Source organism: Triticum aestivum, chromosome 4D, assembly GCF_018294505.1.
Source record: "Triticum aestivum cultivar Chinese Spring chromosome 4D, IWGSC CS RefSeq v2.1, whole genome shotgun sequence".
In the NCBI taxonomy this organism is placed as follows: Eukaryota; Viridiplantae; Streptophyta; class Magnoliopsida; order Poales; family Poaceae; genus Triticum; species Triticum aestivum.
Genome location: NC_057805.1, coordinates 85363021 through 85377561, shown reverse-complemented (window position 1 = coordinate 85377561; position 14541 = coordinate 85363021). Strand labels below are relative to the sequence as shown.

Genomic DNA, 14541 nt, shown 5'->3' with positions numbered 1-14541 from the left:
GAGCTCATGCCCAATGCCTTTAGCGCCCGATAGGCGCTCTGGCGCTGGCGCGCGGCTAAGTGGTCGCTACCCAATAGCACTTGATCGCTTGGTCGCCAGATCTGGTTGCTTGCCAGCCCATTTTTTGTCGCCCACGTCGTTTTCTCGGGTCGCTTGTTAACTTTTTTAAAAGAAATGAGAAAATGTTCATGCATTTACAAAAAGGTTCATAAATTTTTGAAGGTGTTCACTGATTCGAAACAATGTTCGAAGTTTAAAAAAGTGCATGAATTTGAAAAACAATTCAAAGATTTGGAAATAGTTCATGCATTCAAAAAAAGTTCACAAATTTGGAAAAAAAAATTGTGAATTTGAAAAGAGTTTTTGGATTTGAAAAAAAGTTTGCGGATTTAAAAAAAATGAATATGTGAAAAGTTCACGGGTTTCAAAAATATTCTTAAATCTGAATGGGTTCTGCGGATTCGACAAAAGTTTGTGGATTTAGAAAAAGGTTGGGAATTTACAAGTTTGCGGGTTTCAAAAAAGTTTACAAATCTGTAAATAGTTTGTGGGGTCTGCAAATTTAAAAAAAGTTCATGGAATTCAAAAAATATGAATTTAGAAAATTCACAAAATTCAAAGAAGTTCATGAATTGGAAAAAGGTTCATAGGTCTCCAAAATATAAACAAATTTGAAAATAGTTTGTGGGTTCTGCAGTTCAAATTAAGTTCATGAATTAAAAAATCACGAATTTCAAAATAATTAATGAATTTTAAAAATAATGGATTTCAAAAGTGTTCACGAATTCAATATTTTTTTATGAATTAGTAATTTTTTTAATTTGAAAAGTTCACGAATTGAAAAAGAAAAGAGAAAAATAAATAGTAAAAAAGAAAACCGAACGAAACCCGTCCTAGAAAAACCTGGAGAAAACCGCCTAGAAAATCAGTCAAACCATCCCAAAACCCATAAGAAAATAAATGAACGATTAACGTGATTATTATGCAGACGAAAAAGAATTAAGCTAAATGGCCGGCCCATTACAACAAAACTCGCTTCAGGTACCACGGGTACATGGCATCGTCAGATAACCTTTCGCCCACCATGCCCGAGCTCGTTGAACATCTGAACTAGTAATTCGAGCGTGCCGTTGCACACTTTTGAGTTGAAGTTGTGCGCTCGTTTCCACCAGCTTTATCTTAGGAAAAAAGAAAAAAAATCATGTCCATCTAAAAAAACATTTCCTCACCTTCATCTAAAAAAACTCTCACCCCATCTAAAAGAACAATGAAAACCTTTCTAAGAAACCTCATCTCCATCTAATTGTCCATTTTTTTGCTCCTCGTGTCGCCCCTTCTTTCCCCTTGATGGGTTTAATTGTCCATTTTTTTGCTCCTCATTGTCTTTCTCTCTTCTTCTTCCTCCTCTTGCTCCACTTGTGTGAACTCTAGTTGTCACTACCGGCCAATCGGCCTTGTTATCATCAACGAGGTTAGGTATTAGAGGCACACGTCGATCCACCGAAAATCAAACAATCACAGCTAATCGAGATTTGTTAACAAGCATCAGACTTGGTGCAAGTGAAGTGTGAACCAACTCCAAATTGGATTACACAGGGAATTTGGATAATTCACTGCTTTATAACAAAATAATGTATAAGATGAGGAATTCGACCTCAAACCTTCAATTTATGAAATGTTCGAACAACAAACTTGGTACAAACATAAATCAAGAAAACAGATATGGAATGTAGATTTAGGCTGTAAGAAATAGTTGCCAGCTCTACAATACTTGCCCGGGCGTACTACTACATCATACTTCCTATCTAGACAAATCTAAGACAAGTAATTCGGGACGGAGGTAATATTACATAGTACTAGCAACATGCCGACCATGTAGCCTTAATTCAAACTACTAATAAAGGTTGGCTGATTCCACACAGGTACAACAAAGAGTCAAGAGGTTATCCCGAATTAAACAGATCCATCACCCAAACAGCATGGGAGACCATCATCAGGGAGGAAGCTCTGTGTTGAGGAGCAGCACAAGCAGAGCGTGTTGCTCACCCAGCACGTTGTGATTTACTCCCAATATTCATTTTCCAAGAACGTACCTGCCAGCAAACGCAACATCACATCGCAGCTTATGTACTCACGCCAGTTACAAGAGTAGTGTTTCCTATTTGGAAAAGAATGGCAAATACAGGCCTGGTTTGGTAGCACAGTTTTTTTTAAACCACAGTACTCCAGAACTTAGGTATTCCAACGCGCAGGAAATGAGTACTTCGATTTTTCAAAACTGTCATTTTTAACAGTTTTGGTAATGCTACCCAAGTGTTTGGCCGGCATACACTTGGCCGGCATTGTCTTGCCGTAATTTTGACCGACAGATACGCATGGATGACAACTAGACCTAACTCAGCTACACCTAACGAGCTACATGACCCGATTAATCAGCGTGTGGTAACAACCACTGGCTGCATGCATCCTCGCCATGCACGATGTCAACACATCCTCATCTAGATGTTAGGATCCGTAGCAGTCTACAACTATCCCTTCTATGTCTCTCCCTGCCTCCTGCACTTCTACAAAGGATGTGAAGGAAGTGTACCCTACCTCCTGCATTTCTACGAAGGATGTGAAGTATGTGTGCACGCGATGATTGAGGGCTCCGGGGGGAAGAGGAAATCCAGCAGCTGCGTATGGATAGCTGATCGCTGACCTGGAAAGTTGCGGAAGCGATTGATCGTACCGCACTATGCGCGCATGGAATTTGCTAATGCCTGATGGGCCCGATTGACCGGGTGTCTCTCCTAGAAAAACCAATCTACTTACTGATTGGATACCTGATACCTCACTCCAAAAAATTATGCTAATGGGTTTGCAGGTGACATGGCGGCCGGAAGAAGATGGATGGACTCGCTAGAAACAATAGCAGGGGAGCAACAAGGAGGCGCTCGCATTTCTCGGTTTAGAAAAAAGAGGCCAGGGCCTCTTTTTGAAATACAGCAGAAAAACCACGATTTCATGAATACTACGGTTTATAATGTCAGATGTGTATAGTCCCTTTTCGGTATATCCCCATTGTATAAGGGGTTTTCTGCATTTTACCATACCTGTATATGTAATGGCCTTTGACCCTCAGGAAATACTAGTTGCTGTTCATCTAACATGGTATCAGATGCTAGGTTAGCCTCTCCCCCGCACGATGCAACTCCGTGCGTGCTCCATCCTCATCGCCGCTAGGCTCCGTCTCTAGTCTCCGGCTGTCGTCTTCTTCGCCTCGTCCTCGTCAGGACCAGCGTCCCGCTGTTCGTCTCCTCTCGAGCAGGTGCTCTCGTGCTCGATTTGGCTGCAGCTCGAGGCTTCTCTGCTTCTCAGGCAGATTCGTGCGGGAGGCCGGCCTCCTCTGCTTCTCCTTGTCACCACATAAACTCCTTGAAACCAACACATGAACTTCAAGAAATGCCTATGGACAAATCCTTCAAATACAACTCAAGGCAACCATTAGTCCATAGAGATTGTCATCAATTACCAAAACCAAACATGGGGGCACCGCATGTTCTTTCAGCCGCCATCGCTCGATCCCAAGGAGATCTAGGGTTTCCCCCGTAGTTGCCCGCGCTGTCAAGGGCCAGACAAGGGTAGAATCCCGCGGATCTGCCCAGCTGCCGACAAGTCGCACCCACCACCATGCCGACGGCCGACCAGCGATCAATCCCGCCGCGCCGCCGCGAACCGATCCGGTCACGCCGCCGCCGTCCCTAGCGGCCGCAACGCACCAGATCGCAAGGCCTCCTGCCGCTGGGAATCGACGTCGCCGAGGCGCCGCCACCACCCGCCGTGGCGACCGGCCCGGCGGCGCCGGCCCCACCCGAGCGAGAGGGCCGAGTCCCCGCCGCCGTCGGCGACGGCTAGGCTTCGCCTGGCCGCGCCCTTGGGCGGCGACGAGAGAGGAGGAGGAGTGGGGGAGGTTCGGCGGCGATGGGATCTGGGGCCTCCCGGTCGCCCACGCGGGGGGCGGCTCGGGAGGGAGACGTACGGGATGGGTGCTCGCCGGTCGCCCATCTACCACACATGGTAGAGGATTATCATGATACACTCTCGCTAACTCTGTTAAGAAAGCATCTTTACCATCTAACTGAGCATCACCATACACAGTAATCAAATTCACAAGGATCCTAACAAAGCATACTCCAACTTCAACTTGGGTCACATCCAATGTCACTGTTAACCCAACCAGTATTCCTCCTGATCTACCTCTTGAGGAGACCAGCTCCAAATAAAATTTCTCCCTCCACATAAATTATGTAATTATTTTTTAGTGTAATCAGCTTTAAAGGTTTCCTGTAAACCAATAAAATCATTTTTTCCTTTCAAAAATAAAATCTCTGACAAATCTTTTTTTAACATCTTGACCAACCCCCCTTACATTCCAAAACAAACCTTTTTAAACATCTTGACAAATCCCCCTTGCATTCCAAAACATAGCCATCATCAATTATCAAAATAAATAAATTTAGTTCTTTTTCTATTCTTCTTAATCCCACCAATAAAAATAATGTGCTTCACATAGCCAATAGCTGGTGAGCCACCTTCTTTTTTCCTTCCACTAGAAAAATATTTTTCAAGTGGTCATGATAATCCTCTTCAACTTCAGCATCTAAATGATCATTATCAGAACAGAGCTTGGGAATATCAGTACCTCCAGTGTCAACAGGGCCTGGAGAACTAGGTTCCTAGATATCTTTTTTATCAGCTATATTTTGAATATAAAAATCTTTCCTGAGTTGTTCCATTTTCTCAATATAATTTCCAAATTATGCTCAACCATCTCAATAGAACAACCCAGATCAATACCCACCACATCAGACATATGTAAAAGATAAAACTTATCATTAGTAGAAGGGCTATAAGAAGAATTACCATAATCATTCTTATCAGCAACTCTCTCTTTAGCCAAATCCTCCACTCTAACATCATCTTTCTGTTTATGCTACAGAGAAGTACAGACTTCTCTTTAGAATGCAATATCATATAAGCTAATCGAATCAATGGAACATCACCTTGTTCTTCCAACTGAATGATTGTCCTAATATGGAACTATAGGTACCTTTGAACCGCAGAGCACAAATAGCTTCTTCAAGTAACAATTGTAATATACTCCCTCCGTCCCAAAATAAGTGTCTTAAGGTTAGTACAAAGACACTTATTTTGGGACGGAGGGAGTATATCACAGGACAAAGGATCACTAAGCTTTCAATATATCATCTCCAAAATCTCAAAAAAAAAGAAGCTTCCATCAATTACTAAGCTGCATATGTAGCAAAGATAAACAACATTATATATGTTTAAAAGAATTGAACTGTCACGCAGAATCATATATTTCCTGTGAGAGCAAAAATACATGTTATCATCTACAATAGCTGCCTGCAATGTGTAATCCAAGAAATAAAATCAAGCTAACAAAACAAAGATGATAGACATTAAATTGCAACTGTGAAACAAAATGTTATGTTTCCTTTGGAGATTCCGGTGTAGCATCCTCGTCTCTATGAATAAAAGACCGGAAGCCAGAGGGACTGAACAGCTGACCTGAGCCGGTGCTGCTGCTCACTGACCTCTCAATATCGGCCAGGTTTGCAACAACAGGGAGAGGCCTGTCCGGAATGATTAAAGGCCCTGGTGCTGAATCTGCTTCTAGTATCTTCACCACTTGCTCCATTGTTGGCCTGGCATGCAGCTGCGGATGTGTGCAGAGTGCCGCGACAAGCACATACTTCTCCATGACCTTAGTAGGACCAGGTTCAGCCATTCCTTCCTGGATCACATCCAGCGTCTTCCCCCTCCGCACCAACGACCAAGCCCAATCAGCAAGCACGAAGCTCTCTCCCTCACTGAGAGACATGAATGCTCTCTTCCCACTCATAAGCTCAAGAAGCACAACTCCGAAGCTGTAGACATCACTCTTCTCAGTTAACTGGCCATAGAGGGCATACTCTGGAGCGACATATCCCATTGTGCCAGCAACCCTTGTGCTCACGTGTGTCATCCCTTCTGGCGCAAACTTGGCCAATCCAAAATCGGCCACCTTCGCCTCAAAATCGTCATCAAGCAAGATGTTGCTTGCCTTGATGTCCCTGTGAATGATGGCTGGCTGTGTGCCACGGTGCAGGTAGGACAGGCCCCGTGCCATCCCAATGGCAATCCTCTGCCTCACTGGCCACGCCATCTGGCACTCCCCGGCGCCGAAGAGGTGGTCGTGGAGGCTGCCATTATGCATGAGGTCGCACACAATCATCCGCTGGTGGCCCTCTCTCTGCGTGGCGGCGATGCAGTAGCCACGGAGCGCGACCAGGTTGACATGGCGCACGCTGGCCACCACTTCCACCTCATGCGCGAACGCGGCATCCCCGGCTGCCGAGCAGTTCTTGAAGCGCTTCACTGCCACCTCTGCGCCATCCGGGAGCACCCCCTTGTACACATTTCCGAACCCGCCGCGGCCGATGATGCTGTCTCTAGCAAAGCTCCCCGTGGCCATCTTGATGTCGTCGTAGGTGAACTTGAGCAAGGTGGTGCTGGCGGTGATGGACTCCATGGCATGCGAGCGCTTGCTCCTACTGTCAGCAGCCAGTGCGGCAGCGGCAGCCCGCCTCCGGCGTCGCCGCACAAAGAAGCACGAACCAGCCGCGGCGGCAACTAGCAGTACAAAGGCGACACATCCGAAGACGACGCCGTAGAGCCAGGCAGGGGCGCCGGACCCTTTGGAGGGTTCAGAGTTGGCCTTAAGGAGGTAGAGGCAGTTGGCTGTGTCCGGGTCGTCGGGGCCGCGTAGGCTGGCCGCGGCGCCGGTGTATATGAAGGGGTACTGGACGCAGCCGGTGACATTGTTTCCCCCGTCGGGGGATCCAGGTAGGAGGTAGGCTGCAGCCGTCTTGCTGAGCGAGGTCGTGCAGGTGGTGCAGACCGGAACGGCGCCGAGCTCGCGGTAGCAGCTGGCGTTGATGTCCCTGCGGGCGGAGGCAGGCACTCGGGCGTCGAAATCCGCTCGCGTGGAGATGTTGGCGCATCCAGGAGCGGAGAGGAGCGCATCGATGCCCGCGAGGCCGCAGGCATCGGGCGGAGGGAGCGGAAAGGGGAGCGCGTCGCGGAGCGGCGGGAGGCAGGAGGAGGAGGCGGGGACGAGGAAGGAGCCAGTGGCGGCGAGGTGGAGGGAGAGGAGGAGCCGGACGGACTGGAGCGCGAAGGCGCAGCGGGAGGCGTCGTCGGAGGGGAGCGGCGGAGCGAGGAAGGGGCGCAGAGCGGTGAAGTTTAGCGGGCACTGCTGCGGCGGCGTTGTGGGCTGGGCGAGGAGCGTGGCGGGGAAGAGGATGGAGAAGGCGAGGAGGAGGAGGGAGAGACGGCGGGACATGGGTGGGGACGGTGGTCGGGGATCAGGAAGGAGGAGAAGGCGGAGGAGGTTTGACCATCGATTTGGGAAGGAGATGGGGAACGGCCGGCCACGGGGATGGATGTTCGACCACCACCCACCCAACCACCCCACCAGCCGCCTTTCTCCAGCTCCTTCAGCGTCAATCGGTCTTGGCTTTTCCCTGTTGTGGGCACGGAGGGTGGGTGGGGTCGTGATACGCGCTGCCTCTGGAGCGGCGGCGGCGAACCCAGTCCGCTGGTTCCAGGAGCCAGCACGCAGGCTGGTCGGCGCCGCAGCTCGCAGCACCTTCCTCCGGCTCGAGCATGAAGTTATCGTATTTGCAGCCTTTATTCGTAACTGGTTAAATGCCCGTGCGATTGCAACGGATATAAAATACGTGGGTGGTCGTAAGAGCATTTCCAATAGCATGTGTATATTTGATGTCTATATATTCATATAGACAATGGTCTAGAAAGATTCCCTCATATACACGTCCAGTTTTGCATCAGAACGTCTATATACAGGCACCATGACAGGTGGGCCGTCGCTGGGGAGAGGAAGAAATCATGACTACAACTGAGTTTAGACGATGCCTTCACATTGTCCAGGCGTGGACATTGTCGAGGTCGATTTAGAGGATGTGTATATTTGGACGACCATATAGACAAGCTGTTGGACACCCATTTCGGCTCACGTCGTGGAAAACAAGTATAGACATCCATATAGACAAGCTATTGGAGATGCTCTAAGATATTAATTATAAATATATAAATTAAATTAAAGCATCCCACTGCTTATCCCTAAAACGAACGCTGTATTCGTCAGTGAAGAGTGATATGGGAGCCAGTCATCCAACCATATTCACGTCTTCAAAATGAATTTGATTAAATTTTATAATTTTCATCTAAAATGGGCCACATACATTACATTTTGGCATATTTCATTAAAAAAGTGTCTGGACCCTAACCGACTCCCATGCTCTACTCCTTCTCGGCAGAGTCTGCACTTGTCTGTCGTCAATGGATGTGAGGTTGATGATGGATGTGTACGGGCCGTCCTCGTCACCGTACCAATGCGAACGAAGCCTAGTTGGTGGCGTGAACGTCGCGCAGCTGCAGACGTTCTCATTCGCGATTGCTGTGCCGCGACTCCTGTGGTAGCCGGCGTGTGTGCTCCCTTTAGTAATCCGGTAAAAAGGCAGAAAGGATTCTCGTCTTTTTTCCCAACAGGTGACCCTACGTTATCACGAACCCACGAGAGAAAGGCATCCTTGAAGTTAGAGGTTTCTACCATGTTTTTGCAAGGTATTAATTCCAGCTAGCTTTTGACCGGATCAGAATAAAGTTGACACTTAAAACACTTATAATAAAAATAGACATGGGTATGAGGACTTGTTTTTACAATCATATATTTGTGAATGAGATCATCATGATATTGAATTGTGCCCTGCCCTGGAAGTCATCCATCGAGATGTGCTTGCAACATATCGAAATGGGGGGCATGTCCAAATTACGTCTTGACCGGCACACATCTTGCATCAAGAGTCAGTTGTCCAACCAAAAGGCCCTATCCGTCGCACGGGGTTACCCGGTAATTAAGATAGGAAATCAGACAAAAATATTGGGCGTTTAATGACTACACCTCTTGTATCACCAAGGGTGGGACCGTGTTACTGTACTAAACATTTCTGTCACTGGTGTTCAGAAAGAATAACACTTCACGATCTCCATGCCCTTAGCCTCTCCGTGGCTCGCTCTCCATGATCCTGGGTACCTGCAGGGACGAAGAACGCGAACGAGACAACTATTGAGCAACTTTTATGTTACACATATGGGACATTAATTCAAAGTACTTCCATCAACCCCTTCAACAAATACATTGGGTTGTAGGGCTATGCTTCAACCCATGACCTTACCGAACTATTCACACATGGAGATCAGCTCACCAGGAGAAACCATTGAAGAACACATCATGAAGATTGACTGGTTGATAATATGTCTTACAACAGTTGCCAGATGTGGTACACGATTACAAAGTATGGCTAGTCGGATGAGTGCTATGGTGGTGGAGATGGTGGCGGCTATGGAGATGGGAAATGGAGGCGGATAGAGTTGTTGATGAAGTTGAAGGTCTCAACGATGGTTTGCGGCTTCTGTGTAACTCTTTTGGTGTGGGGCCCTTTATAAAGTTTGTTAAGGTGGACCAGGTGACACCTCTTGCACTCCATACGACCGCGCATACGAGCGCGCGTGGTTGTAATGCCGTCTTTTGCTCTGTTTCCTCTAGTGCACTTCTACTCCTGTAGGAGTTGTTGTATTTTCCCGAAGAGGAAACATGATGTAGCAGAACAGTAGACAGTATTTCTCTCAACTAAGAGCTAAGGTTTAATCGAACTAGTAGGAGTCTAGAACCTAGCAAGATAAACATCACCTGCACACAAACAAAATAAATACTTGCACCCAACTTGGCGAGGGGGTTGTCAATCCCCTAAGCTTGCTAGTTACAAAATGAAAACAAATAGTGATAGATTGTGATATGGCAAACAACAAAATAGTAAAAGAGCAAATAAAACAGCGCAAGTATTAATAGAGAATGGATCCGGGGGGCATAGGTTCACTAGTGACTTCTCTCTTGAAAGCAGGCAGTGGCATGGTAAACAAATTACTGTTGGGTAATTAACAGATAAGCAGCATACATAACTATGATCATTCATGGCATAATCTCGTATAGGCATCATGTCCGTGACAAGTAGACATGTCGTAATCCAACTGCATCTACTACCATTACTCCACCCCGAAACTACTATCCAACATGCATCTCAAGGTATTAAGTTTAATGAAAAACAGAGTAACACAGTAAGCAAGATGACATGATGTAGGCAGAAAGAAACCTAGCAATAAGATCAATCCCCGTCATTTTATCCTTAGTACCAACAACACATCATGTGCCTTCTCCCCATTCTGTCACTGAGATATAGATCACCGTAAGGTTGAACCCACCACTATCCACCCCTCCCTCTGAAGAATGACCCATCTATCTTGGCCAGAGAAGACAAATAACTCAAAAAACATACATATCTACTCAATCATACAACAAATAAACTTCAAAACATTCAATTATATTCAATGAACAATCTGATCACAAATTCACAAATCATCAGATCCCGACAAACACACCACAAGAATTACATCAGATTGATATCAGAGGAGATTGTTGTGTTGAAGATCCAAAAGAGAGAGAAAAGAAGCCATCTAGCTACTACTTCGGACCCGTAGCTCCTAAAGGAACTATTCACACATCATCATGAACGCAACAAGGTTGATGAAGAGGCCTCTGGTGATGGCTTACCCCTCCAGCAGAGCATCAGAACACGAGATGGGATCGCTTTGGAACAGAGGTTTGCGGCGGCGATAAAATTCTCTCGTCTGTCTCTCTGAGGGTTTTAGGAATTATGGAATTTATAGGCAGAGGAATTAGGTCAAACGGAGTAGCAGGGGCCCTACTGGCCTGAATGGCGCCACTAGGGGGTAGGCCGCACCCCTGGGCTTGTGGGCCCCTCATCCATCTTCTAGTCCTCTCCTGAAGCTTTTAGGGTTTCTTATTTTCCATAAAAAATCATTGTAAATTTTCATCGTGTTTGGATCTTCCTAGGTATGGATTTTCTGCAAAATTAAAAACATGAAGAAACAAGAACGAGCACTGGGCACTAAATTAATAAATTAGTCCAAAAATAATATAAAAAGCATAAAAGATGATATTATAATAGCATTTAACAATAAAAAATTATAGATACATTTGAGACGTATCATGTGCCTATAACTGGCCAAACCTCGGGCCGGGCCGGGCCTAGCCAAGCCCAACGCAAAAACCCAGGCCCGGGCCCAGCCCGGCCCGACCATCAGGCCTGGTTTTTGGGCCCAAGCCCGGCACGCACGCGTAAAAGCCCGCCGAGCCCCTTCAGGAAATCGCGAAAACGACGGGCCCGAGCCCAGGCCAGACCCGACCTTCGGGCTCAAAAGCTAGGCATCTAGGCCTGGAGCAGCGTCGGGCCAGGCCGGGCTGTTCGGGCTGGGCTGCCCATGGCTAGGACTACATGCGCCTCCCACTTAATCTCCTCTTTACCCCTTTCCATGTATTACCTTGATTTCATCCATAAATACCCCATTTCCCGTGGCAACAAAACAAAGATAGGATATTTGGAATCATTTGCATTCATTAGTCATTAGTGACAATATCAGAGCGAATATCTCGGTTTTTATGAATACCTTGGTTTAAACTTGGGTTTGGTGAGCGTAAAAGTAACACTTGGTAACAAAAAAATGTATCAATTGCAATCATTATTTGAATAAATTTTATCATGTGTACTGGTGAGAAAGTCTTATCATAACCAACTCTCTCAATTTGTGAAGAACTCTTTCGCAACTAGCCTTGCATTATAGATAACTAGAAGATACCTCGCGCGTTGCGGCGGGAATCCTCGATAACTTATATGAAAATTTTGAGTTGAGAAGCAAAGGAAAGTTATCAACAAAAAAAGTAAAATAAATGGAAGTTTAACATGCATAGTGTAATAGTTGCAATATGAAATGTCTTCTGTTTTTATTAATTCTCAATGTATTATGTTATATCCAGGAATCATCGGGTGATCAAACAGAGGTACCAATCCGCATAGATAACATTTTAATCATGAGAAAATGTATTATTATTTGCGATGGTTACACTGAGCAAACAAAATCAATAGAATAAGCCAAAGGGTAGATAAAACACATCATAAATAGGAGGTGAAGCGAGGAGACAAAGTGTTGATGACCCTTGTAGTTCCAATTGTGGTGGCATGATATGACAAGTTCGCATGGGAAGGAAATACAGTTAGTCCAGATCAACTTATTGTTATTGGATATGATATAGGGGTTGTGTTGTGTTATAAAAATTGAGATGTATGCATGTATCAGTGCATTATTCATCTCCAATTTTTTTTTGAACAAATGACCTGTATAATCAAAGATAGTCGTAGGGTTTTTATGAACATAATCGACAGGTAAGAACAGTCTCACTTTGCAAGAACATAATCGATAGTTGATCATTTTATTCCGGGGTAAAAAAAAAGAACTATAGTCTATGACCCCAAAGAAAAATAACACATACTGGGCACATAACTAAGGAAACGAACATTACAAAGGGTACAATTGAAGATAGTTTATCCAGAGGATAAGAACAATTGCACCGTGTCTTTTTTTTTCCTGACCCTTTCTTATCCCGCTATGATTTTTTTTTTTGAAGTACAATATATGATTCCAACTGAAAAGAAAACACACTGAGCACATCAGTAAAGAAATGAACACTACCAAGGGCAACCAAAGTGAGTTGATATCTGCGTACATATGACATAGATGTTAGAGCTTATTAGATGTAATGAAATGATCTACCCAGATTTGCAGGCATGAACAGATCACCTGGATAATGTAAGAGGCCATGCGAAATTGTAGAGTACACTGTTTGAGAATAAAATTGTCCATAACACTATCAGACTGAGAATAAATGGTCATAATCAGAGAAGGGAAAGAAACTAGACAACGTGACCATGAGGGCATCATACAGAATACTCCCTCTATTCCTAAATATTTGTCTTTCTAGAGATTTCAACAAGTGACTACATATGGAGCAAAATGAGTGAATATACACTCTAAAATATGCCTATATACATATGTATATGGTAGTTCATTTAAAATATCTAAAAAGACAAATATATAGGAACAGAGGGAGTATATGCAAATATTATTTACAATACAATTTGTTTGTCTACACTGTCCATAGCACCATCAGACTGAGAATAAATGGTCATAATCAGAGAAGGGAAAGAAATTAAACAACATGACCATTAGGGCATCATACAGAATATATGCAAATATTATTTACAATACAATTTGTTTGTCTGCACCTTGAATAATAAACACTCGTATTTAATCTTTCTCGGGTACATAACCTGTTCAACCTACATATCATCCAGATTACAAAACAATTTTGGCAATAGTTTGGAAGAGGTCCAACTCGAATTGCTGCTGGCTGGATCAAGACATAGGAAAATAAGAGAGGATAAATTTGCTTCTTGGATGTCTGCTTGATGGCCTACATCTAGGAGAGGAATAACTTAAAGGGTTGACGAGGAAAAGTAGGCATTGGAAACATACAAAGGAATCTTTGGATTCAAGATCCGAACTTGTATGCTCTTTCAATGGTTCTTCTACCCGTACAACATGTGGATGTGCCGTAGCTGTGTGAAGACCTGCTCCTGTACGGGATCAAAATCCAACCGATGAGGATAGAAATCGAGATGAAGATCAAGAGAGAGCCTGTAGATAGGGGAAGGAGGCCTCGTCCATCAGTCATCACGCTCGAGGAAGACAGTCATCGAGAAGCCCTAGCGGCGGAGGAACACCTCATTGTGGCTGGTTAAAGTAGACGTCGAGTTGTGTGGCCACCTGGCGGGGAAGGGAAACGACGTGTTCCCAAGGAAGGTCGTGCCCCTCGGTTACAAATTGTTGCGCCTCACGGTTGAAACAAAAAACAGCGAACGAGAGTGATTGTCACCAGAATACTAAACATTTTCCCAAGCGAGCGAGAAACTATCCTTTTATTATAGAGAGAGATTGAGCTTTGGAAATGAACCTTCTACGAATTAAATGGAAGTACATAGTGGATGGTAGCCTGAAGAACAAAGGAAGCAATGCGCTGGTAAAAAACCTTCGGGGCGGGGGGTGATATGCTAGCAAGCGATGCTACATGAACGTGGAGAAGAAAAGATAACGAAGAAATGATGTGACGTGGGTGAAATTTGCTGAGGTGGCTAGATGATGATGTGGATGGGCTGCATGTTGAGAGAATAAGTAGTAGTGGGGATCAATTTCTTAAGAATGTAAGATAAGATCACCATCCATATCCATTTTATTTTGAAGATCCATTTACATTTGAGTAGGTATCACACCCTTTGGAGGTTTAATCAAGTTCAAAACTTGATTCTTATATATGGACTCCATTTATGATTTTATGGTTATGAGCCATTTTTGAGCCGGGCGCCGCCATCGCTTCCTCTGTAGTGCATAGTTTTTCATCTTCCTCTGAGATGAATATTTCATTATGAAATTATTCAGGAG

At 44.9% G+C, this 14541-nt stretch overlaps 1 protein-coding gene across 1 annotated transcript; it reads right to left on the bottom strand.

Moving 5' to 3' along the window:
• Positions 1-5327: 5327 nt before the first annotated feature.
• Positions 5328-7700, bottom strand: LOC123096376 (probable LRR receptor-like serine/threonine-protein kinase RKF3). The gene has a single exon (XM_044518102.1). It carries the CDS (start codon positions 7388-7390, stop codon positions 5492-5494), a length of 1899 nt encoding a protein of 632 aa, XP_044374037.1. The 5' UTR covers positions 7391-7700; the 3' UTR covers positions 5328-5491.
• Between the last annotated feature and the right edge of the window lie 6841 nt (positions 7701-14541).

What these genes read in the sequence shown, in the direction of transcription:
- LOC123096376 (XM_044518102.1), bottom strand. Translation starts at nt 7,390, where the DNA reads ATGTCCCGCCGTCTCTCCCTCCTCCTCCTCGCCTTCTCCATCCTCTTC.